General features: G+C 43.1%; 2 protein-coding genes across 3 annotated transcripts; one reads left to right on the top strand and one right to left on the bottom strand.

The window, feature by feature from the left end:
- The first annotated feature begins 7,156 nt into the window (after window positions 1-7,156).
- Window positions 7,157-8,827, top strand: LOC310828934 (olfactory receptor 2D3-like). The gene is made up of 2 exons (XM_083707022.1): window positions 7,157-7,237; window positions 7,640-8,827. The coding sequence occupies exon 2, from the start codon at window positions 7,653-7,655 to the stop codon at window positions 8,595-8,597; it is 945 nt and encodes a 314-aa protein (XP_083563148.1). The 5' UTR covers window positions 7,157-7,237; window positions 7,640-7,652; the 3' UTR covers window positions 8,598-8,827.
- A 14,784-nt stretch (window positions 8,828-23,611) lies between these two features.
- On the bottom strand, window positions 23,612-26,747 carry LOC310828920 (vomeronasal type-2 receptor 26-like). Of its 2 annotated transcripts, none has more exons than XM_083706994.1 (3): window positions 26,484-26,747; window positions 25,720-25,846; window positions 23,612-24,903 (listed from the first exon to the last, which is right to left on the bottom strand). In XM_083706994.1, exons 1-3 carry the CDS (start codon window positions 26,499-26,501, stop codon window positions 23,972-23,974), a joined length of 1,077 nt encoding a protein of 358 aa, XP_083563120.1. In that variant the 5' UTR covers window positions 26,502-26,747; the 3' UTR covers window positions 23,612-23,971. The 2 variants fall into 2 exon arrangements, with proteins under 2 accessions (XP_083563120.1, XP_083563121.1); XM_083706995.1 differs by having other exon boundaries at window positions 23,612-24,753.
- Between the last annotated feature and the right edge of the window lie 420 nt (window positions 26,748-27,167).

The raw sequence follows: 27,167 nt of genomic DNA, 5'->3' as shown, positions 1-27,167 counted from the left end.
AAGGATGTCCATAGGGCAGCAGCTAAGGCTCTGCAAAGATGGGGTTTGAAACACAATTGAGTGTCACCACCTTGCTTAAGTGGACATGTTGACTAGGAGCTGCCAGTTGCCTTTTGGGGCACATGGGACTATTTGCAAAATGGGCAAGCTGTCGGGTAAACCAATAAGACCACCTTATTGCCATTGCATTTGATTCTCAGAAAATTTGGAATTGAAATTTGTACCACTGCCTCCGTTTGCCAGATCCAGCTCTCAGCCCAGAGGAGTAGATTGGAATGGAAAGACTCAAATTGACCTTGATTACAGCTGGGGCAGAACTGATGACACAATCTAAGGATGGATCTGTATATCCAGCAGAATGAGATGGGGAACGGGATTTGGCTTATACTGGGTCAGTCCAATGGCCAATCTTTATGTATATGAGATCCTGGTCAGGGGCAAGTCCAAATCATGACAAGAAAATTGCCATCACTTCTCAACCCAATCATTTATACCCTGAGAAACAAGGATGTCCATGGGGTAGTGGCCAAAATGCTGAAAAGAGGGTTTTGGAAGAAAACAGTATGGCTGTTGATGTTCTGCTTCAATGTTATTTAAGGGTCGCATTGGTCTGATTCAGGGGTGTCAAACTCAAATTCATCGGGAGCCGCATCAGCAGTTTGGTCACCCTCAAAGGGCCGTTTCGAGTTCGAGTGTCTTCAAAGCCCATGACACCTTTAACAGCTGGATTAAGTAAAACAGAGCTTCTGGCTCATGGAACACTACACCTTGATTTCATTTGAATACATATATGAATATAAAAATTGTTTCCTGTTTGGCTTGGTGTTTAAGTTACACAAGATGTGCAGGTTTTAATTTTTCTCATTCCCCAAATTTTAATCGAGCATTTGTTTGGATTTTTCTCCCTTTGCTACCTACCCTAAACCTTTGAGGAGGGCGGGAACTGATGGCCGGACCCTGTAATAACATTGAGGGGAAAATTGGATGATGTGTAAATACCTTAAAAAATAAACCAATTCCTTATCAGCTTTTCCCCCATATATAAATTTTTGCAATGTGCACCCTGCGGAAGCCATGCCTGACGTTATTTACAAAACATGCACTTGCGTATCGAATTTGCTTTTGAATCGCGAATCCCCAGAGGCGGAGGATGCTGTTCATTGGGCAGTGCGGAAACCAGCCTAAAGAAATAAATAAAGAAAAGAAAAGCAAAAGCACACTGCCCCGAGTATTCTCAGGGCGCGCTCCCGAAACACAAGCGTGCTCTCGGTCTCCCTCTCTCCAACGCGCGCGAAGCCAGCTCTGCCCTTCTCTGCGTTCCACCTCGCAAAGGCGCGCTGCGCTCCCGCCGGGACTTATTTCACCCCTGCAAGCCCGAAAAGAAGTTGAGAGCAGCAGCAGCGGCCTCCCATATCCAACCCCGCCCTCGCTGTGTCAAATAAGTCTCGGCTAGGTAGCTGGAGGAGGGGGAGGCCTGCGCCTGCGCAGAAGGGACCCGAGGTGCCCTGCGCGCACGCCGCAACCCAAGCTTCCCTCACAGATATATATAGACCAGACTACACGGGCCACATGACGAGGTCTGGCGGGCCGGATTCGGCCCGCGGGCCTTGTGTTTGACACCTGTGGTCTGATTCTTGCGTTTGGCATTAAAACAACGTATCAAACCTCTGTTCAGCCTTGAAGACCAGAAAGTGGCTTCAGGTATGATGGCTTATATCTCAAGTTGGGGACCTTTTCTGGGATGATAGCATACTCCAACCTCTGCTCTTTGGGAAGTGTTGGGCAAAGAAGGGAAGAATATTAGCACAGTGGCAGTAGCTCATGTTTTCCACACACAAGTTCAACCCCGGGTATTTCCAGTCACAGCTGGAACCCTTGAGAGCTACTGCCAGTATGGCTTAGAGCAGCCTTCCCCAACCTACCACGCTTCTGATGTTTTGGAGTACAACTTCTATCAACATATCCAATGGTAAAGGAACTGGAGAGACCAGGTTTGGTAAAGCTTTCTGCAAAACTTCTCCCTGATGGATGTGGCAGTTCTTTAAGTGCTGCCTGTCAATCAGAGCCTACCTGGGTTAAAGGTAAAGGTAAAGGTAAAGGGACCCCTGACCATTAGGTCCAGTCGTGTCCGACTCTGGGGTTGTGGCATTCATCTTGCTTTATTGGCCGAGGGAGTCAGTGTACAGCTTCCGGGTCATGTGGCCAGCATGACTAAGCCGCTTCTGGCAAACCAGAGCAGTGCACGGAAACACCGTTTACCTTCCCGCCAGAGCGGTACATATTTATCCACTTGCACTTTGATGTGCTTTCGAACTGCTAGGTTGGCAGGAGCAGGGACCGAGCAATGGGAGCTCACCCTGTCATGGAGATTCGAACCACAGACCTTCTGATCGGCAAGTCCTAGGCTCTGTGGTTTAACCCACAGCGCCACCCGCGAGAACCCTTAAAAGATGGACTGCTGCCAACACTGCCACTTGTCCCTTAACCTTCATCTGACATGCAATGCTGCTTTTGTTTCTTGTGAGGAGGCCAGAAGCCTGTTTGTAAGGCACTGCAATAGGATACGTAGACATGAAGTAAATTGTTTTCTTTATGTTCTTAAAGCATCTTTCTCCCAATTCCCTTTTGGAACTTAATAAACTTCTTCACATTGACAGGTGTGGTTCTCTGTGTTTTTTGCCAGGCTTAAAGGGTCACTACCCTTTCACACAACTAGTATTTGGTTTCATACTTCATATCCACATCAGTGGGGAAAATCAAGCCAGGCATAAAATGTTATAGTTGCTGACTGGAAGTTAAGGGTCGTGCACTGATCAGAATGGAAAGTATGGCTGTTATAAAAGTTTGGCAGGCACAAATGGTATTGAAAGTGGGACATATGTGATCACTCTAATAACTTTATGAACTCAAATCATCATGGATGTGACATAAAATGATGTCTGGTGGGGCCCTAACTTTTAGCTTAATCTACCTCACTGGGTAGTTGGTAGTTCAAAAGAGATGAAAAGTATGAAAATGAGGCTGAAGATTCTGCCTGATTAGAAGAGAATCCTTATGGGTGCAAATAATGTATTTATTCCTCTTCATGCTCCTCCCCTATTTGATAATAAATTATTAAATATTTCTGTATATGAAAAACATAGGAAATGCACTGTGAATACTTTTCAGTATGCATGCAACATAATTTGCTTAAAAACAATGATCCCTACTCAAACGCTTTCTTGCTTTGGAATGTACACAACCTCACTTGTGGGCTAAAAAAAATGTAAATTACTGCCTTTCTTTATTTACACCATCTTTGTTACCTTCTTCCATTTTTGCATTTTAACTGCTTGCAGCCCAAGAGAGAAGGGACTATTACAAATCCAGAAGAAATCTCCAAAGGAATCTGAGGAGTCTCTGTGGAGTGGACTCACAGTCTTCATTATCGTACCAAATCCTCAGTCTCTTGATGTGTTCAAGGGGAAACAGCAACAGCAGCCACCACCTCACACTTAGAACAGGCAGCTGAACAAGCCAGATGATTTTCATTCTCCCATTTAAAGCATTAAAAAAAATGGCTGGGGTCCAAATGGATTGGAAAGCAGGAGTTTAGCGGAAAGGCATCTCCTTTAAGTGGCAATAGGTCATTTGTCTGGAGATTGGCTGCCAGTCGAGATAGCCAATGCTAGACTTGAGCAGACACCTCACAGGTAGGGCAGTAGAAGATGCTTCAATCAAATTTGCAACACCACAGTTATTTGATGGACCAGTCATCTAACCTGATGCAAAGTAGCTTTCCTCCCAACTCTAGAGTTCAGGGACTCTAAAAATCTAGGCATCACGATTTCCTTCCAACCTCTTCCCAGTGGAGACTCTAACAGACAGCAAGCTAAGGGTCAGTAGCATCCCTGATGTATGTGCTACATATGTTTCTTTGGTGTGACTCCCAGTGTACTTAAAGATCAGAGTATCTTCAGACAGTTCTTGCCACTTTAAAGCTAGTAAAATCTAGATTTTCCCTGCCTCCTATTGGAGGGATTAGCCATGAGAAGTGTGGCCACCACAATTGTGCCACAGGCATCCATTTCAAAGCAGCACAGAGAAGACCTCCACCAATAGCCCCTTGGCACTGCACAATCCATCTTTGTGAACCTTCTGTATGTTGTGTTAGAAGCTTGACCCTAACTCAGCCAACTGTTGTACGACTTGACATAAACTCACCACATCAGGAACATCTGGGAACAGCATGAAGGTAAGATTATATTCTGCAGTTGGAGGGGAGAAAAGGAACTCATTTCACTGTTTAAGATGAAATTTACCTGCTTGGTAGTACTATCTGCTTCAGAATTCTATGATTCTAGTCTGTCTTGTATGATCGAGTTGTGATTCCTGCATTTCAGGGGGGTTGGACTCTCGTGGTCCCTTCTAATTCTGCAATTCTATGATTCTTTGGTATGTCACTAATGTTAATATTTTCCACCTTGAAAGCTTGTTACTTTCAATTAGTGCTGAATGAAAGGGGGGTGTATGATTTGTTTGGACATGCAACTTTTCATCTTCCCTTTTGTTTTCACCTTCAGGAGGGTTCTAAAAAGATATCCTTCTATTCAGTTTCTCAATTTTCACTTATTTTCACTTCTTGTGAGAGAGACAACGTACTTCAGTGCAAATCTCAAGAAAATTAACTTTGGAATCTTCTCATAATCCTGTTTTGTTCTCACTTCTCTTTTTCCATGTGAGAAACTGGTGATTGGTGCCCATTAATACTCTTAGGGCAAAAGGTAGGGAGGGCAATGGTATATGGAGCCAGGGCCAATGACAGGCAGATCCAACTAATTCCAGTTTTGTTCCACCCTTCTCTCTTCTGCATTCAAGGAAGAAGATGACAGGTGGTGCTGGTTGTAAGCAGGCAGGCAGACAGGCAGGTGCAGACTGGCTGAGGACAAAGGAAAGTAAGCTGAACCCTTGGTATAATTGTTGAGTTGGAGGTACAGCTTTGCCAAACCTTTTGGCACAGTTTTTTTACCAGCATTTCATGATAGGCCAGTTGCATAGAAACACAACATTCAGAAGTTGCTGAACTGAGATAGCTCAGAGACTCTTAATCTCAGGGTTGTGGGTTTGAGCCCCACATTGATTCCTGCAATGCAGGGGTTTGGACTAGACGACTGTTGTGGTAGGGTTGCCATATTTCTAGAAGTAAAATTCAGGACGCAATTCACCTTTTTTTTGGAAAATGAAATTCAAAGTTGTTGAGCTTTTCTTAGGCAAGCAACCTCAAAATCCTGGACATTTCATCGATTCCCACCCCCATCCCACATCTTGTGGTCCCTGCCAATTCTGTGATCCACCATTCGATGTTCTTGGGGCAGTAGGCTTATATGAAACAAATGAAATCTTTCTACCCTTTAAATCGGGGTTGGGGAACCTGTGGCCTTCCAGATAGACCCAGGCATGGGAGTAAAGGCTCTTCGGAATCTGAGAACTGTAAAGGGGACAATGTGGCCATGCAATTAAATAAAACCCACAGAGATGCATAGTATATGTGCTAATGCTTGTCTCAGTACTTTAGTACTCGAAGCCCCACCACTAGGGAAAGTGTGCTCAGGCAGCACATTATGAGAGTGGTGACAACACCCATCACCCTTTTTCTTCCAAGCCACTGAATGTGTGTGTGTGAACTTTACAGGCTTGATGGGGTTCATCTGTCTGTAATTGGGAATGATTTGTGGCTGACCTCCGTGTCAGCGGGGTTAAGGGATTGGTTGCAGGTGTGAGTGATTGGTGGCGAGCGTGGTGCTCGTGTGGCGGATAGGCTCTGGTTCAGGTGATAGGGATGTGAAAACACTCTCGCCATCCCTAAGTGAAGGTTATTCTGTTAAAGAAATCCAGGGACTCGATAGTTTGGTTAACCCCTGAGAGGGGGTTGTGCCTGTGCCTGAGTCCAGGGGGACATCTGGGTGGTGGAGATAGCCTGTTCCCGGCTTTTCGCTTATCCAGGTGTTCACCCTAGGTTGATCTATGCTGGTGCCCTGGGTCAGCGCTACCTGCAACAGTGCAGGGAGCTAGTCAAACCAGAGCCTATGCAACCACTCACGTGCTGCAATCAATAAAGTTGTGGCAAAAATTCTGCCAAAAACCAAACCAAAATTTGAGTCTTGTCTGAATTTATTTAAGGGGAAGGTTTAAAGGTCTGAACACACAACAGGTCCACGTTATGCTTTTCTTTGGTGTATTTTTATGTGTGCCCAAAGGACTTTACAACTAAAAGGTGTGGAAACTTAACACCATATCTGTATTCTTTCCCCCATAATTGATTGTGCTCTCTCCATCTCCTGCCTCAGGAGAAGCTGGATTTTTGCGCGCGCGCACACACACATCATATACATATATATGAATGAGTAGGCTATGAAGAGCAATCTTAGGTAGATCGACTCTAAGAAAAGCACCACAGAGTTCAGTTAGCTTTAGAACGGAAGAAACCAGGGACAGATGAAAACAGGAATTGGATTACCCAAATCTGGAGGGCCCCCCAAAATAGAAACTGTTAAGTGGCCACTCACACCTCACAGTGAAAAAAAAAAGACCCCAAAAAGGCACCACCCCAAAAAGGACACATGTTTGCATTGGTGTTATATGCTGAATAAGTCTTGCCCATGTGAGCACTGGCTGCTGAATTCTGCACCAGCTGAGGTTTCCAACACATCTTCAGAGGCAGCAGTAATCTAACCTAGAGGTTACCAGAGCATAGATGGTAGACGTTAGGCTATCGCCTATCCCAGATAGGGCCACAGCTGGGCCACCAGCTGAAGCTGATAAATGCACTCTGTGCCATGGAACATAACAGGCAGCTTAGAGGGGTTGAATCTAAAACAATTCCTAGTTATTTGGTTTCCATTTTTCAGGGGGGTTTTCCTGCAAAAAAGGCAGCAGTCCTTCCTCCAGATCTCCACTGTCCATTACGGACTGGTATTGTATCTAAACAGTTTTGGTCTGTAACTTAAAATCTATACATTATCTTTGTTGACCTTGCATATTGCTGTTTCTTCATCTTCAATATTTCCCCCCATACTTCATGTGCATTTAGAAGCAGGGCTGGAACTAAGTGTACAGTCAAGTTTTCTTATAGGTGTCTTGTTTGTCATTATGTATTTTTGTTTAACTGAAATGTTTCAACTGAAATAATAAAAGGAGCAATGCTAGCCATGCCTACTCAGATGCAAGCTCTATAGAATAAAGTGGGAATTACTCCAAGGTAAGTGGGGTTGGGATTGCAGTCTAAATCTTTCTCTTCACATAATCAACATCATGGTCCAAATTGTATCACATGGTACCTTGGTGCACAGAGCTTAAATTATTTAAATCATCATGCAAAAGAATAATACCTAAGGATATTTGAGAGTCAAATGGGGGGTGGTCCTCACAACTAAGAGCATTCACCTGCTATGTTGTTGTTGTTTCAGTTTCAAATTATATACCAGCCTTTATCCCAAGGATCCCAAGGCAGTGTACAACATTAAAAGCACATTACAGTTCATCAATGATAAAACATATTGTTTAAAAACATATTAGAACCTCCCTTCTGCTTTGTGAGAGAGATGATAGTTTATGGTTGTCCCATTGTGCCTGGTCTCTTACATTTGTCCTTTCTCTACAGGGAGGAGGCAAGAATGGAATTTGAGAACCTCACCTCCGTCACAGAGTTCATCTTGGTGGGGCTCTCCAACCACCGCAAGACACAGATTCTCCTCTTTGTGGTCATCCTCATATTCTACTCATTTACCTTTTTGGGGAACCTGGTTATTATCATGCTGGTGCTGGCCGACCCCCGCCTCCATACACCTATGTACTTCTTCCTGACTCAACTCTCTGGCCTGGAGATATGTTATGTCACCTGCACTGTGCCCCAGATGTTGGCTCATCTCTTGTCTGGGAATGGAGCTATCTCATTTGCCCGTTGTGTGACCCAGATGTACCTTGGGCTGTCCCTGGGGAGCACTGAAGCTCTTCTGCTTGGTGCCATGGCTTATGACCGCTATGTGGCCATCTGCCAGCCCTTGGTCTACGCTGTTGCCATGGATAAGTGGCACCAGTTGCAGCTTTCCTCAGGCTCCTGGGCAGGTGGCTTCCTGCTCTCCCTGATGAATGTGGCTTGCACTCTTCGCTTCCCCTTCTGTGGCCCCAACCTCATTAATCACTTCTTTTGTGAGATGCCAGTAGTGTTGAAACTTGCATGTGCTGACACCCGTGTTACGGAGGCTGTCGTTTTTGGAGCAGCTGTGATTATCCTTCTAGTGCCCCTTTCTGTTATCCTGACCTCTTACGGACTCATTCTGTCTTCTGTGTTACAAATGAAGTCAGCTGCAGGTCGGAGCAAAGCTTTCTCTACATGTGCTTCCCACCTGGCAGTGGTCACCTTGTTCTACGGCACTGTTATTTCTATGTATATGAGACCCAGGTCAGGGACAACTCCAGACAGTGACAAGAAAATTGCTTTTTTCTACATTGTGGTCACCCCACTTCTCAACCCTATCATTTATACCTTGAGGAACAAGGATGTCCATGGGGCAGTGGCCAAATTGCTACAAAGAGTGTCTTGGAAGAAGAAAGGATGAATGTTGCCATCCTGCTTATTTGGCTTGGATGTTATCCAAGGGCTGAGAGGGATTGATTTTTACGTCTGGCATTCACATGTCATATCAATTCTCTGTTCAGTCTTGAAATCCAATTAGTGGTCTGTTGGGCAAAGAAGGGAAAGATAGTAGTTCATGTTTTGCATACACAAGGTCACAGATTCAGTCTCTGGTATTTCCAGTTACAGCTGGGTTCTTTTCTGGAACCATGGATTGCTACTGCCAGTATCGTGTAGAGAGCCTTCCCCAGTGGCGTTTTGGAACTCCCATCAGCCTCCCATCAGCCTCAGCCATAATGGGTGATGATTAGGAATAATGGCAGTCTATGTCCAAAACATCTGGAGAATACCAGGTTTGGGAAACTTGTGCAGATGACAGATAGATAGGTAAATGATCAGACTTGGTGGAATAAGAAACAAGTTTTATAATATTGCATAAAAAGTTTTTTATAGCAAATTATTTGTAATAACAAGAGACTTAGAGGGAGGGGTCACAATGTCCTTGGTCCCAACACCTTTATCTCAAAGCTGGGCTATGAAGGATCTCCATCTGAAACAATGGAGAGCCATTACCAGTTAGTGTAGACAGTACAGAGTCTGATGAACCAATGTTCTGGCTTGCTATAGGGCAGCCTCTTATTTAATGGCCATCAAGAAGAGGCCATCAAGTCAAGGAGGCCTTAAAGTAGGAAAGACACTGGCATAAAAGAAGAAAAGTTTTGCATAGTTTCTAGTTCTATACATGGCATGAAACTGGGCAGAATTTCTAAATCAGGCTGTTGGCAAACGAAGGAGGTTCAAAAAGCAGACAGAAGCTTCCAGTTCCATAGAGTAGTCAGTCCATAGAGTAGCCAGTGTGGTGTAGTGGTTAAGAGCGGTAGACTCGTAATCTGGGGAACCGGGTTCGCGTCTCCGCTCCTCCACATGCAGCTGCTGGGTGACCTTGGGCTAGTCACACTTCTTTGGAGTCTCTCAGCCCCACTCACCTCACAGAGTGTTTGTTGTGGGGGAGGAAGGGAAAGGAGAATGTTAGCCGCTTTGAGACTCCTTTGGGTAGTGATAAAGCGGGATATCAAATCCAAACCCTTCTTCTTCTTCAACATTTTCCCCATCTTGTATTGCCAACTGAAAAAGGTGGCATGTTTTTCTTCAGCTTTGCAGAATAAAGTTGTAAGTTGGTATCCTTCCTGGTGGATAGCCAAACTCCACACCATAGTACTTTTACGGGGAAAGGCAAAACAGGGTCTTCATGAAGATGTCATGCTAAACCATGTCTTGCTTTTTTAAAAAAAAAAACCATCTGTAATGCACGTCCATGTGTTCAGCAGCACCTATCCAGCCTTAGAAGCACCCGATTTCTCACCCAGGGCTGAGAGTGACAAAAGGAACCTCTAAGTGTGTGGTGCCTGTTAGTACAAGTGTGCCCACCAGTAGCTCCAGCGGCAAACAGAGGAAGGATGAGTAAATATTCCCTGGAAAATCTGCACTGCTGGAGAAATTGATTTCAGCTTATGTAGTGCGAGAACAAGGATAAGGTGCTTGGAGGAGGTTTGGCCCTCTTGATCCTTTCATAAAATAAACCAGAGGAGACTGGCTGAATAAGATCAGGCTGTGCTTCCTACTCATCATAGCAAGTGGTGCTAGGCACCTTGAAAGTGGTAATCATGCACCCAAGGCTTTGGGTCCGAGGTGTCCTTAAAATATATGGTGACACTTGCTCCCCACCCAAAACTCAGCAGTTCAGCCAATACCAGCAAGCTTGAAGTCAGTGCCTATCAGCAGATCAGGACTAATTTGAAGCCAGTGGCGTAGCGTGGAGGGTGCAGGGGGGGCGGCCGCACCGGGCGCAACATCTGGGGGTTAGGGTTAGGGGGTGCAAATCCAGGGTTAGGGGACGCAAATCCACGGGTTAGGGGGCGCAAATTACTTGACTTGCCCCGGGTGCTGACAACCCACGCTACACCACTGTTTGAAGCTGGTAATATGGACAATAAGGATGGATATAAAATATAGATTATGTAATAATGTGTACAGTGGTACCTCGGGTTAAGTACTTAATTCGTTCCGGAGGTCTGTTCTTAAACTGAAACTGTTCTTAACCTGAAGCACCACTTTAGCTAATGGGGCCTCCTGCTGCTGCCATGCCACCGGAGCACAATTTCTGTTCTCATCCTGAAGCAAAGTTCTCAACCTGAGGTACTAATTCTGGGTTAATGGAGTCTGTAACCTGAAGCATATGTAACCCGAGATACCACTGTAGTTGAAAATGTTCACATTGGGACCCATGGAAGGGATGGGAGGTGTCGTGAGATTCAGAGAAATCTCTTTATATGGATATGTATTTGGTATTGTTATAAACTCATTTTTGTAAAATCTAATAAAAGTCAATTTTTTAAAAAGGACTGATTGGCAACTATAAATGATAATGTGAAACAATGATTTGAATTGGATTGAAAAAAATGGGGTGCATTACCAAGATTTAAACATTGCATGTGGATTCAATAAAGCATAGCTAACACAATCTATCTTTATCTTTACTGTGTACATGATGAAAAGAAGAAGTGGTTCTCCCTCAAAACCTTTTACATCAACAGAATAGGGCTACAAAGTTCAGGAGGCATTTCAAGCCCAACAATAACTAATATCACAATTAGGGGTTATTAGTTTCTAATGCCTGAATTATTTCTTCTCACCAGTTGCTCCCTGTTGTTCAACTCAGGTTTAACCAAAATGATATAGCATTTAGGGGCAAAAATGCAGCCCAGTAACCCAGCGCCAGAGGCCAAGATGGAGAAGATCTCCACAGCTACCATGTATTTCCCTTTTGTGCTAAGGTAAGTTGGGACAAAGGTCACCCAAACACTGCAGAAGACCAACATGCTGAAGGTGATAAACTTGGCTTCATTAAAACTGTCAGGTAACTTCCTGGCTAAGAAAGCTATTGTGAAACTGACAGTGGCCAAGAAACCCATGTAGCCTAGGACTGAGTAAAACAAGATGGCAGATCCTTCATTACATTCCAAAACAATCTCTTCAGCCATTGTGTGCATATCTACATCTAGGAATGGAGGAGAGGTTGCTAGCCACACAGTGCAAAGAGTGGCTTGAATGAGGGAGCAGGAAAGAACAACAGAAGCAGCCAGTCTTTTCCCTATCCATTTCCTCATAGTGGACCCTGGCTTGGTGGCCATGAAAGCTAGAACCACAATAATGGTTTTGGCCAAAAGACATGAAATTGCAACGGAGAAGACTATGCCAAAAGTGGTTTGTCGAAGCAGACATATCACTTTCTCAGGTCGGCCAATGAATAGCAGAGCACAGAGGAAGGAGAACAGGAGGGAGATGAGGAGAGTGTAGGTGAGGCTCCGGTTGTTGGCTTTGACTATGGGAGTGTCTTTGTGCTGAATGAAGATTGCCAGCACCAAAGCTGTGATGGAAGAAAGGGAAAGAGTAAAAGCAGCTAAAGCGATCCCCAAAGGTTCTTCAAAGGACAAGAAGCTGATATTCTTTGGAACGCATAAATCTTGGCCTTTGTTTGGATATTGACCATCTGAACACATCAAACAGTACTCCATGTCTAAGGAAAGAAATATTTTTTTCATTGCAGTGAAGTTTGCATTCAGTGCACTACAGAAACATCTCTTTAAAACTGAATGAGAACTGCTAGCTCAAAATCAGTTCACATAATTTTCAAGCAATGTTACTTTTTCTTTTTTTTAAATATCTACACAAAGCAATGATTTAAGAAGAATCCAGAATTTAGGGGTATGAAGACAGGAAAGGTAACCTGAAGCTCGGTAGATGTCTGGATTTTGGTTAATTTTTTCACCAAACTTTTATTAGACATTACAAAAAGAATTAGCATAACCTCCATTCTGATGTTTGGATTTTTTGCAATTATTTTCATTTGATTTCATTTTGTCCTGGTGAAATTGGGTGCTGTGCATGAGAGCACACTTGCCATATTCACTTGCCATATTATACTCTATCCACTCACGTGAACTATTCCTTTTAAATATGAAGTAAAACTATGTCCTAGAGGGAAAAATAATATGGGCATGACTTCTCTTACCTGTCTGGTTTGAAATCTTCCCTTCTGGACATAGAAGGCAATCATAGCAGCAAAATGGCATCCCTTCTTTCTTTCTCTTGCTATAACCTGGTTGACAGACATCATTACACCATGAAATGGGTTGTACCTGTATAGAAGTGAAATTGGTTAATGTCTCAGCATTTAGGCCATATATTTCTTTGGTACTGGCATGGCAAACTGGTAATACTTTAGAGAGGCCTCCTGACAAAGCTTTCATTAAATCATGTCCACATATCAAGATGGTGTTGCCTAGGGTTTTCATATGCCCTCTTTCCCCAGTACAAGTCCTCTTTTTCATGATAAGAGTCGTCATAGTAATCCATAGTTAGAAGTAGAAGTCGGCAAATGCGTCCTCTTTTTTGCTCTTCGAAACATGACAACCCTAGAATGCCTGTACGGTGGTACCTCGGGTTACAGACGCTTCAGGTTACAGACTCCGTTAACCCAAAAATAGTACCTCAGGTTAAGAACTTTGCTTCAGGATGATAACATAAATTGCGTGGAGGTGGCGCAGCGGCAGCGGGAGGCCCCATTAGCTTAAGTGGTACCTCATGTTGAGAACAGTTTCAGGTTAAGAACAGACCTCCAGAACGAATTACGTAAGTTCTTAACCCGAGGTACCACTGTAATCACAGTTTTTAGTACAAATGGCAATCATTTTAGTCACATCCAATTGATGTGTGATTGATGATGCACAGATCCTTTTGGAACCAGAAGGCGGCAGGACTGGGGCAGAACTGGGGGTGTAATGGGGCAGGGCACACTTATATGCACTCCACTGATGCACATGGGGGCCTAATGAAATGGTCTCAGCCTGTATATGAAAATAGTTCTCAAGGAAATATTTCTACTCCCTCTGTGATTTGGCCAGTGTCTTTTCATCAGAACACTTTAAACCTCACTTGACAAATTTCTGACAGCTTGACAAAATCCCTCATGTTTGCTTCATTATATGTTGCTTATTCTTTACCATGTTGTTAGTTTCCCCATTCCTGCACATGCTTGGAAGTAAAGTGTGCAATATTCAATAGGGCATCCTCCTACTCACCTCTGCATAAAATTACAGAACATGTGTGTCACCCTGGGCCTACAGACTTCACATGACCCTTGGAGGTCTTCAGTGTGATATATACATGGACACACACCAAGGCTGTCTCCTACTCCATTCCTCCCAGCATGTTGTCAAACTTTGCTCCCTCCCTGCAAAGGGGGTGGACTGAGGAAACACATAGTGAGATTCATTGCAAACATCTTGCAACTCACAGAAACAGTGTTCCTCACGGTTGGGCTTGTGATGGGGAAGATGGCACATGGGAAGAAAGAAGTTCCAAAAATAGCAGAGCCCACTAGTCAGAAACTCAAAACATGCCTTTTAGTGTGTCTTCCCCTGTTCTGTAGAACAGCCTTTCTGTCAAGACATGACTAGCATCCACTACCTGCATTTTCTGGAAACAATTGAAGATATTTATGTTCTAACAAGCTTTCCATGCTTTCCAAGCTGGATGAATAGTTCTGTCAGGGGTGTCCACTTTGTACTGTTTTTAAATGTAGCTATTATTTCTGTGTGCTGTTTTAAACTCTTTAAAAAACAGTTTCCTTGTACATCACCTTGAGTGCGTGTGGAGGAGGATTATATACAGTGGTACCTCAGGTTACATACACTTCAGGTTACATACGTTTCAGGTTACAGACTCCGCTAACCCAGAAATAGTGCTTCAGGTTAAGAACTTTGCTTCAGGATGAGAACAGAAATTGTGCTCTGGCAGCGCGGCGGCAGCAGGAGGCCCCATTAGTTAAAGTGGTGCTTCAGGTTAAGAACAGTTTCAGGTTAAGTACGGAGCTCCGGAACGAATTAAGTACTTAATCTGAGGTACCACTGTAATTGTAATAGAATATGCTCACCTCCATGTTCTTGTCCTCTTCAAAAGTGTGCATGAGTATGCGCAAACAAATGACTGTGTGTGAACGAGCATGGACCCCCAAACCATGAATCATCTGTACCTGGTTAAAAGCACTGGGCCATCTGATGCTATTCACAGAAACGTTCAATTCTTTCTCTTTGGAAGCAATGGGGTCTATCTCTGCAACCTTGACTCTCAGGAAGGACAGGTTTGGAAATGTGACCCAGCTGATAATATCAAATCCAGTGGCCAAGTATCCATTTTGGTCAAAGGAAACTTCATCCCTGGCACTGTTGTTAAATGAGACTCCTCTCAGATAGTGCTGAAGCTGAATCAAAAGAATAAAGAGAATACCATTTCCCCCCCACAACAGTCCCTTTAAAAGTCATGGTGTTGCTACTCCTGCAGCCAACACAGACACTGCTTAGCCAAGAACCATTTTGCCCAGAGTTGTGGGGGGTTCTATCTTTCAAAAATATATATTTTAACTTCCCTCTGCCATTTTGTTGTACAATTTTAAATTTATCCTAATTTGTGTTGTCATCATCACAGCCAATGGGTGATCTCTCTCTTGCCTTTGCACCATGGCTTTCTGATGGGGGAGCATTCCACTAGGCTTCACTGCCACGGGCAAGTAGGCAGGAAACAGGGAAGTGCCTTAGAATAGAATCATAGAATCATAGAGTTGGAAGAGACCACAAGGGCCATCGAGTCCAACCCCCTCCCAAGCAGGAAACACCATCAGAGCACTCCTGACATATGGTTGTCAAGCCTCTGCTTAAAGACCTCCAAAGAAGGAGACTCCACCACACTCCTTGGCAGCAAATTCCACTGCTGAACAGCTCTTACTGTCAGGAAGTTCTTCCTAATGTTTAGGTGGAATCTTCTTTCTTGTAGTTTGGAACCATTGCTCCGTGTCCGCTTCTCTGGAGCAGCAGAAAACAACCTTTCTCCCTCCTCTATGTGACATCCTTTTATATATTTGAACATGGCTATCATATCACCCCTTAACCTCCTCTTCTCCAGGCTAAACATGCCCAGCTCCCTTAGCCGTTCCTCATAAGGCATCGTTTCCAGGCCTTTGACCATTTTGGTTGCCCTCCTCTGGACATGTTCCAGTTTGTCAGTGTCCTTCTTGAACTGTGGTGCCCAGAGAGCCTTATTGGAGGGCTGCCCCTGCCAACACCACGCATAATTTTACACACACCTACCATGTCCCCACTTTGCTTGCCTCACCCGACCAGACCAGATCTTGTAATCAGTGCTATTTTTCTAGAAAAAGAGGTGCCAGAACTCACCATGAACACCTCCATCACTCTCTTAGAATGGCAATGACGCCCAACTGAGAGGTGCCAGAACTGAGTTCCTGTGAGTTCCCCCTGAAGAAACACCCTGCTTGTAGCCTTTACTCATAGGGGTGTTGCTCCAGTCCCTTGACCATTTTGGCAGTCCTTTTCTAAGCCTTCTCCAGTTGAGCAATATGCTTTTTGAGGTGGGATGACTGTAACTGTGCATGACATTGCAAATGTTTATTTTCCATCTAGATGCCTAAAATAGAATTCACCTTTTCTTCACAACTACAACCTGTTGGTTTCTCCCCATTTATCTATGAATTCATAATGTAAGGAGGGAATTTAAAAGAAATGAAGGTCATATACAAAAAAACTTATACACTCCCCCCTTATATTCTCTCTCTCTCTCTCTCTCTCTCTCTCTCTCTCTCTCTCTCAACACAAACGTACACACAGTGTCTGCATGGCTTAAGGACTGTTGTTCCTCACACAGATATTGTGAGCCAGTGGTAGCTTTGAAAGGGCTCTGAGCAGCATGCCCTAGGGTATCTACAGCATCATCCTGGTTGGTGTCCCACAAGGTTAGCAGATTTGCTGTGCATGTTAAATGGGAACTAGAACAGCACTGTTAAGACACCAATGAAGTAGTCAACACCATCTTAATTTTCCAAGAAAATGTTGGGGTCCGTAAGCACTCAGTGGAACTTAACTTTATTACTGCAGCTGCTTTAACCAATGCTTTTTATATTATGTTCTACAATGTACAAAATGAAGCAAAACAAGAGAATGAACACTCCTATATTTTTTGCTACAGACATTACCTGCCATGGTTGTTGATTCGGAAGCTTCCATCTCCTTCTTTCCACTGTCACTCTGTTTTTTAATTTGGAGGACCGCATGGATTGCAAAGCATGTGCCACAGCATAGACTGCATTGTACATGCTGTAACTGTGGCCAGTCATGCTCATGTCAAAAACAGATCCAGGAAGTGCTTCCAGTTTCTCATCCCCGGTGCAGACCTCCCCACTAGCATGATCTCCATCAGAGGTGGGGAACTCACAGTTGAATGCCTTCTGCCAAAAGATCTTGAGAAAACCATCTCCTTTTTCCAAATTGGGATTTTTCAACTGAAGAAATGTCTGGAATCCTGACACCTCCTTTGAGTGAATCGCCAAGGACATAGCACCGTGGATTACGTCTATGTCGAAACCTCTTTGAAAGGAAAGTGAAACGAACTCCATACGACCTATCATAATCCAGATTTTACCTGCTGTCTTCATTGGTGTGTCCACAATGCCTGAAGTAACAGGAAACATTCTCAGAAATATCATGGTTTGAATTTCGCCATGTACAAGCACAACAGTGGCAGTGCTCCTCAAAATAACCATGTATGTTTCCATCGTATTCTCCAGAATTTCTCCAAAGTCAGTTGCAAAATGTGCCAGTTTGTGATAAAATTCAATAAATGCAAAGCAGATGCCGCTTTGGGAAAACTTGGGAAGAATGGCTTGGACAACCCTTTCTCCGCTGTCAGCATGTAAAGTAACTATCCCAATCCAGGTCCATTTGAAAAACAGCAGCAACTGGAGAATCCCAAAATACTGGTGGTACCAATCAGGGAACAATTGCAGGAAGAACGCTCCTTGTTTTTGATCATTCGTCACTGCAGCAGAGCCATATCCAAGCTACATGGGAAATAACCAGAGAAAATAGCAACAATCTATTTCCAAAACTCTGTTCATTTTCATTCATTCATTCATTTTTTTGTTTAATGCTTTTTATTCGATTTTTCATTTGTTAATTATTTACATATTCCAATCTTTTTTTTATTTTTACATATACTGTATACATAGTTAAACCAAACAACATCCATAATTCTTCACCAGTGACTTCCCACCACCTCATTGCAGCTTCTTCTCTCTTATTTTTCTATTAACAATAATGTTGTTTATCTTTATTATCTTTTTATTACATAATATAAAACTGATCTATGTGAATTTTGACTTTGTGAAATTTATTCGAAACATATCAAGGGTATGATTTGTGAACAATGTTTTTCCAAATATTCTTTTGCACTTTTCCCACTTTTTAAAAAAGTTTTTGGTTTGGTTGTTGTCTAATTGCTGCTGTCATTTTTTGCCAATTCCATATACTCACACAGCCTGTTTTGCCATTCTTCCTTTGTTGGTATCTTATCCCCTTTCCAGTTCCTAGCGATCAACATTCTAGCGGCAGTTTTGGCATACCAGAACACCTTTTCCTTATCACTGTGGATACTGGTTGTCAGAATGCCCAACAGAAAGGCTTCAGGGTTCTCCCCTGAATGTTTGTCTTAACATTTTTTTAAACTCATCATAGACAGTGTTCCAAAATTTTATTTGTATTCTACTTTGCCACACACTCAAATCATGCTCAAAGTGGCATGCAAGAAGGAAACGGAAGCATTTCAAACAAACACTACAGAAACTACCGTATTTTTTGCTCTATAAGACTCACTTTTTCCCTCCTAAAATGTAAGGGGAAATGTGTGTGCATCTTATAGAGCGAATGCAGGCTGCGCAGCTATCCCAGAAGCCAGAACAGCAAGAGGGATTGCTGCTTTCACTGAGCAGCGATCCCTCTTGCTGTTCTGGCTTCTGAGATTCAGAATATTTTTTTTCTTGTTTTCCTCCTCCAAAAACTAGGTGCGTCTTGTGGTCTGGTGTGTCTTATAGAGCGAAAAATACGGTATTTCATAATCCAACATAACATAGTAAAACAGAAATATGGTAACAAACAACCCCTCCCCCCTTACATTTCAACGCATTAAAGACAACAAGATTTCTTAAACACCAGGCAGTATCCAGAAAAAGGGAGCTTCACAGTTTCACCTTTCCTAGAAGCACCCCTCCCATGATGTTGCTCACAGTACTTCTTCTGCAGCAGCTTCTTATAAGTGGCAGGTCAGAACTGCCTCTAGTTTGCTACTTTCTGTCTCCAAAGCCTGGCTAAAAGGCAAGGGAAGCACAGCTGGTTTGTTAAAGTCTTATGCTCCATGCGCAAAACGTACCTGTGGAATCTTGTAGATGGAGAGAATGTCTGCCATGAAGAAACACACGTCTGAGTTAGGACCCCCAATGACAGCTACTGCATTACCCTGGAGATCACAACTGTAGTTTGGGATGAATCTGCCCCATGTAGAGAGAAGTTCCATAGAGGCCAGATACATCCTACTTGCCAAGAATTGACTGTTAATAATGTGGAAACCCACGGTGAGGTTGGATAAGATCTGGCCACTTTCGTTGATCTCCGTTACAGCAAATGTGAGGGCCACAATGTGCTGGTATATCTGCGTCATAAATCTGCAAGGTATTTAAATAAACTCTCAGAATATTTTTGCTGCAGAATATGCCAGCAGCAAAAGATGTTTCACTCATATAATGAACTAAAATATATTTTATTGCCCTCAGTTCCAGGACGTTTGATGGAGCATTGGCACTTTGACCAGGACATTTGTCATATGAACGTCACTTATTTGGAAAGTATGCACGGACACTTCTATGCAACGTTAAAAACCCAACTTTAAATGTTTAGCATATTATTGAATCTGGCTTCAGAGGCCTTTGTGTGCCTCCCTGAGACATTTGGAGGACGGCAACATGAGAAGAGGCCTTTAACATTCCCCCGCCATCACCCCCCATATAGCAATTGGGGCTTTAAACAAACAGCTCCTCATGGTGCCAATGGAAGCTTTTTTATGTCTATTTGCAGCATCTGCAACAAAACATGTCTCTTCTGTACAGCCACAACAGGCACTGTAACCTTCCAAGCATTTGACCACACCCACAAAGGCACACTCCTCCATTGTCTCCTGAGACAGATAGCATGGGGTTGCGGCTGAGGAGAGAGGGGTTATCCTTCTGTTTCCCACATGTTGTGATTTCCCTCCCCCAACAATTGTTTCCAGTGGAGAGATGAGGTAATTTGAGAGGTGAGAATGAGAGAAAAATGGGGAGAGGTGGGAAATCAGAGTGGTGGTGTGGGGCAGTTCCACCTACTTTTGTCAGCAGACACCATGTGTGGTGCCCAATAGATTTCTCCCAAAAGATTATGGCTGCCTCTATCTAAGACCTCCTTCCTCCTTCTCCTCCTTTCAACCTGCAGGGTGAACATTCTACTATCACTAAAGCAGCCTCCCTTTCTCCTTACAGATAATTAAATGGTCAGTCCATGAGCACTTAGAAAAGGATGCTTTGATTACTAAGACCCAGCATAGGTTTCTCAAAAACAAGTCATGCTGGACAAATCTCACTTCTTTATATGATAGAGTTACAAACTTAGTGGATCAGGGGAATGCTGTGGACATAGTGCATCTTGATTTCAGCAAAGCTTTCAACAAAGTCTCCCATGGGATGAAGTCACTGTTAGATGCATTTGTAGCTAGTTGACTGACGCAACCAGCTGCACAAATATAAGATAGGGACACCTGGCTTGTCTGTAGGACATGTGAAAAGGATATATGTGTCTAGTACAACACAAGCTGAACATGAGTCAACAGTATGATGCAGCAACACAAGAAAAAAAGGGGGGAGCTAATGTGATTCTAGTGAAGTCTAGTGCCCCAATCAAGGGAAGTCATAGTACTCTTCTATTCTGCCATGCTTATATCACACCTGGAGAACACAATTTAAGAAGGATATTGACAAACTGGAATGTATGCAGAAGAGGACAACCAAGATAATCAAGGGTCTGCAAACCAAGCCTTATTGGAAAGGAAAGGTTGAGGGAGTTGAATATGGTTAGTCTGGAAATAGAGAAGACCGAGAAGAGATATGATAGTCTTTTTCAAATATCTAAAGAACTGTCACATGGAAGATGGAGTAAACTTGTTTTCTCCTGCTCTGGATGGTAGGATCCAAACCAATGGCTTTAAGTTACAAAAAAAAAAGAAAGAAAAAGAAATTCTGACTAAATATCAGGAAGAACTCCCTGATGGTAAGAGCTGTTTGACAGTGGAACAGACTCTGACAGAAGGTTATAGGTTTTCCTTCCTTGGAAATTTTTAAGCAGAGGTTAGGTGGCCATCATTTGTGCATCATTTCATTGAGATTTCTGCATTGCAGGGGGTTGGACTAAATGATTGTTGGGGTCCCTTCCAATGCTACAATTATATAATTATATGAACTCAGAGAGAATGTTCAAGGAAAAGGCCCCCTGAATGTGACACAAGAGCATCTTAAACACTAACCATTTATTATGGCACATAAGCTGGGGTGGTCAACATGGTGTCCTCCATGTGTTAGACTACACTCTCTTCCTTCCTGACCACTGGCTAGGCTTGCTGGGCTGATGACAGTTAATGCCCCACAGGGACACGGGTGGTGCTGTGGTCTAAACCACTGAGTCTCTTGGGCTTGCTGATCGGAAGGTCGGCGGTTTGGATCCCCGCAATGGAGTGAGCTCCCGTTGCTCTGTCCCAGCTCCTGCCACCCTAGCAGTTCGAAAGCACGCCAGTGCAACAAGATAAATAGGTACAGCTGTGGCAAGAAGGTAAACGGTATTTCTGTGCGCTCTGGTTTCCTTCATGGTGTTCCATTGCACCAGAAGTCATGCTGGCCACATGACCCAGAAAGCTGTCAGTGGACAAACATCGGCTCCCTCGGCGTGAAAGTGAGATGAGCACTGCAACTCCACAGTCGCCTTTGACTGGAGTTAACTGTCCAGGGGTCCTTTACCTTTACCTTAATGCCCCACAATACCTGGAGGTCACCATGTTGTCTACCCCTGGCATAAACGTTTGTGGACTATAGTCCACCAGAAAATGCTAAGCTTTTACCATAATTAATCAGTCATTAAGCTGCCACAAGACTCCTTATAGTTGCTGCTACCCCTCTGGAAAATGATATAATTAAGAATCCAGTTGCTTACATGGGGTCATCAATAAGTTCATGAAGCGGGTGCCTGTTGAAGTCCACAGAGCTGGACAATCTGTAGCTCTGGGAAATAATGGCAGCAATGCTGAGGTCTCCTGAATGATAATACTTCTGATTTTCTGGAAGAGCACCACTTATATTACATCGAGCAATGGGAACAGCACACACATCTTGAAGCAGTAGTAATAATACCAGGAGCATGAATAATATCACCATGCATGAACATATTTCTTCTTGGAACCATTTTACCTGTTTCCTCATTGTCATTCAAATGTCCCTGAGTAGCAGAGCCTGAATTGAAAGGCCACTCAATGGACTTATTCAAACCCAGTATTATGTAAAGTATTGGTGGGCTGTTTAACCCTGCCTGTCTTTAAACCCTGAACTGAATTTCACAGGTGACCTTAATAGAATCTGTTTTTCTCAAGTCATGGTTTTCTTAGTGGTTACCGGAGCTCCCTTGGGATCTGGAGAAGTAGTAATCATGGACAATTTTGATACTTACAGGGGAGATAGTCACTTATTCAGAATTAGAGGTTTTCCGCAACATTGCAAAAGAAAACAGGTTGATTGCACTTCCATCAATCCTTTTCTCTGATCCTCTGTAGTGTGAAAGCAAATTATGTGTAATAGTAAGATATTTAGTGGGAGGGGTCTAGCTCAGTGGAAGAGTACATGACTAACAAAAACAATGGCTGCAGCCAGAAATGCCAGAGCCAATGAATCAAACTATTTGTTCTACTCCCAAATGAGAATCAAGGCTACACCTAGAGAAGTTGTTTACTTCAATTGCAAAAAAGAAGGACGTGTAGCCACACTTGGCAAAGCCTCAAAATTGGGGAATTCCCCTGCATTTAGGCAACCAAACCAAAATAAAGGATACAAAGAAAAGTATTTTCTTTTGCAAGAAAAGAAGCTATCTGTTAACAATTATGACACAAAGTCATACAAATGGTTAATTGATTCTGGAGTGTCTTCTCACATGAAAATTCAGTTTAAGAAAGTAAGTTTAACTCCATTGTGGAAATGAGAAGATGCATATTAAGGGATGCAGCTCTCAGGAGCCACTGCCGTGTGCCTACAAAACAGACTGCCAGCGACAGATCTTCATTGGCTCCCAGTGCATTTCCAAACACAATGCAAAGTGTTGGTGTTGACCTTTAAAACTCTGTATACCTGAAGGAGCGTCTCCACCCCCATCATTCAGCTCAGACACTGAGGTCCAGTTCTGAGAGCCTTCTTGGTAGTGGCACCCACTCTGTGGAATGCCTTCCCACCAGACGTCAAAGAAATAAACAATTATACAATTTTCTGTAAACATGTGAAGGCACCCTGTTTCAGGATGTTTTTAATGTTTGATGTTTCACTGTTTTTTAAAATATTCTATTGGAAGCTGCCCAGTGTGGTCAGTTCAACCCAGTCAAGATGGGCTGGTTACAATTAATAAATGATTATTATTATAAACAATATATCCTCTCCTAGAATCTAAACTCATTTCTGCATGAAGGGGAGTCCACAATCTCCTGAAGGAGTCTGAAGGAATCTTCTTCCTTGTAACTTGAAGCCATTGGAGAAAGCAAGTTTTTTCTATCTTCCATGTGACACCCCTTTAGATATCACATCTCCTCCAGAGGTGCCAAATTGAATAAAATATTGGAGGGAGAATAAGCCCTGCTCTGCACAGTCAATCCCATGATGGGGTGCATGAACACCATTTGAATGGCAATGCCCATCGATTTTGGGGGTCCAGCCCCCTCAAATATTTAATTGGGAGGCCAAAGACCCCTTGGCCCCCAGCTGAAATTTCCAAAGGATCTTCAGAAACAACTCCACGTATAACGTGTTGCTGTAATCTAACCTAGAAGTTACCAAAACATAGACAACCAAAGTTAGGTTTCCCCTGTTCAGATAGTGGCAACGCTGGGCCACCAGCTGAAGCTGATAAAAGGCACTCCATGCCACGGAGGTTACCTGTGCCTCAAGCAAGAGCAAAGGATCAAGAAGTAGCCCCCACCTATTTACTCACTCCTTCAGAAGGAGTGTAACCCCATCAAGAGCAGGCAACCTCGCATCCATGCAGTCCAGGGAACTGCCCACCAAAAGTCCCTCAGTCTCACCTGGAATGAGCTTGAGTTTGTTGGCACTCATTCAATCCAACTTTAACTAGATTGGGACTTTCCAATTTGTGATTTGTTCTTTCCTCTCATTAGCTGTCCCCTGTTGTTCAACTCAGGCTTAATCAAAATGATATAGCATTTAGGGGCAAAGATGCAGCCCAGTAACCCAGCGCCAGAGGCCAAGATGGAGAAGATCTCCACAGCCACCACGTATTTCCCTTTTGTGCTAAGGTAGGTTGGGACAAATGCCAGCCACACACTGCAAAACACCACCATGCTGAAGGTGATGAACTTGGCTTCATTGAAACTGTCAGGCAACTTTCTGGCTAAGAAGGCCACAGTGAAGCTGATACTGGCCAGGAAGCCCATATAGCCCAGGACAGAGTAAAACATGATGGCCGATCCTTGATTGCATTCCAGAACAATCTCTTCAGCCATTGTATGTGCATCTAAATCAGGGAAAGGGGGAGAGATTGCCAGCCATAGAGTACAAAGAATAGCTTGAACTAGGGAGCAGGAAACAACAACAGAAATATCCAGTCTTTTCCCCATCCATCTCCTCATACTGGACCCTGGCTTGGTGGCCATGAAAGCTAAAATGACTGTAGTCGTTTTGGCCAAAATACAAGATACTGCCACAGAGAATATCATGATAAAAGCAGCTTGTTGAAAGAGACACATAACTTTATGCGGCTGGCCAATGAACAGCAAAGCAGAAACAAAGGAGAGCAAGAGGGAGATGAGGAGAGTGTAGGTGACGTTCCGGTTGTTGGCTTTGACTATGGGAGTGTCCTTGTGCTTAATGAATATCCCATGCACCAAAGCTGTGATAAAACAAAAGGAAAGAGAGAAATTAGCTAAGATTACCCCCAACGGCTCTTTGTATGACAAGAAGCTGATCTTCTTTGGAACACACAAATCTTGTTCTTTGTTTGCATATTGATCTTCTGGACATTGAATGCAGTATTCTGCGTCTAAAAAAGGAAACAGATTTTGTTTTATACATGGATGTACTTCTACATACAGTACATTACTGAATTCAGTAAAACTGAGTGAATTTTTCTGTGCTATTTCTGGGTAGGGAAACGGAGCAGAGTGCATTTTGTCATATATTCTTTAGTGAGATAAAATTATCCAACAGTTATTTCACTATCCAACAGTCTTTCTTTCCATGAACAAAAAAAAATAAGTCAGAAATTTTGGCTCACTGAATACTAAATAAAATTCAATTTTCAGCTTTTATTGTTGGATGAAGAGTTGGAAGTAGTGGAGGCATTGCCCATTTCTTCTTCCATGAATAAAATGATTTAAAAGAACATTACTCTTAAAACTGGATCCAAAAGTGAAGTAAAAGCTCATTGACCTCTCAAAGATTTGTTAGAAATTTTTTTTAGCTCAGGCATATTTACAAAACTCTGTATGGTGACACCTAGCTCAAAACCAGTGTACACAATCTCAGTTACTTTTGCATGACTATGCGCATAGCAGATCCCCTCACTGATGGTATTTTAATTCCTGGAACATCACAAAGCAAGAGTTTTTGTGAACTACATGTTCTTCTTGTCCTGTTATGCTCAAATCCTGTTTACTTCTAAATTTCCTTTCCTTTCCTTTTGTTCTGAGAAGCTGAACGCTATGCTAAACAACAAAGGAATGCTGTGGGTATCACCACCAGCACTAAATTTGGAATATTTAAATATGAAGTAAATTCTTGTCTATAAACAGTGTTGAACAAGTGATTGATAGCATTTCATAACCTAAGGAAAATGCTATGAATAAAATGTATTTACCTCTAAATTTAGAAATCCTCCCTTCTGGACATAGAAGACAATCATAGCAGCAGAAAGGTTTTTCTTCCTTCTTGCTCTTGCTGTAACCTGGATGGCAAGCGTCATTGCACACAGAAAGTGGCTGTACCTGTGCATAAATGAAATTAGTGGGTGTTTAAACACTGAGATCCAGCTCCAAGGGCCTTCTGGTGGTTCCCTCACTGCGAGAAGCGAAGTTACAGGAAACCAGGCAGAGGAACTTCTCAATAGTGGCACCTGCCCTGTGGAACGCCCTCCCACCAGATGTCAAAGAAATAAACAACTATCCAACTTTTAGAAGACATCTGAAGGCAATACTTTTCAGATAAGCTTTTAATATTTTATGATTTATGGTATTTCATTATTTTGCTGGTAGCCGCACAGAGTGGCTGGGGAAACCCAGCCAGATGGGTGGGGTATAAATAAATAAATCATCATCATCATTATTATACATTCAAATTTTGGGGAGGAGAAGGGAGTTGTATGACAATCTCCTGCAATAAAGATAGAAGCAAGGTAATTCTTTATAACCAGCAGTAAAGTATTGCACTTATGTGAAAGGAAAACCTGTGGCTACTTATCCCCTGCCCAGTGGGTCAAAGTAAGGATGAGGCACTTTTGGGATCAAAATTAGAATTTTATTTATGTACATTTGATGAGGGCTGTAACTTGATATCCACTCTGACAAGGCACAATACTTTGTATGAAATAAGCACACCATACAGAGATAGCTGAAAGGTTCTTACAATTCTAACTTTAAACATGCCTCAGAATAGACTGATTTCTTCTAGAATGGCCATTGGTCTTATGTTTTGAGTAAAACACTTCCAGCCCCATCTAGGATCTTCATTTTCCCCTCAGGGAAAACAAACTGGATTGCCATGTCTAGCTAACTCCTAATTAAGACCTACCATCTGACAGTTTTAACCTATCTAGGATCTAAGCAGGCTCTATCCAAGCCCTTTCTAGGTACTTCCCAAGCCCTAAAGCAATCCTATCTCCACTAACTGTCAGACAGGCCGTATTTGACCATTTAACTGTCAAGTTCTAACTTCAACTTCCCTACTGTCTCTCCTGATTGGGTGACACTCAACCCATTGTCTGGATGCTCAAGTTCCATGCATCACAAGTTATATTTCTCCAGTTCTCCTATCAAAAGGATTTGTGCTATCAAAACGATGGATGGACAATTATTATTTTATCATTATTCTTATATATTTATTTATACTCTGCCTTTCCCCCTGACATGGACTAAGAGAGCCAGTGTGGTGTAGTGGTTAAGAGCGGTAGTCTCGTAATCCTGGGGAACCGGGTTCGCGTCTCCGCTCCTCCACCTGCAGCTGCTGGGTGACCTTGGGCCAGTCACACCTCCTTGAAGTCTCTCAGCCCCACTCACCTCACAGAGTGTTTGTTGTGGGGGAGGAAGGGAA

The sequence above is a fragment of the Podarcis gaigeae genome, assembly GCF_964106915.1.
Source record: "Podarcis gaigeae genome assembly, chromosome: 13".
NCBI lineage: Eukaryota > Metazoa > Chordata > Lepidosauria > Squamata > Lacertidae > Podarcis > Podarcis gaigeae.
This window is presented reverse-complemented; position numbering and strand designations above follow the sequence as displayed.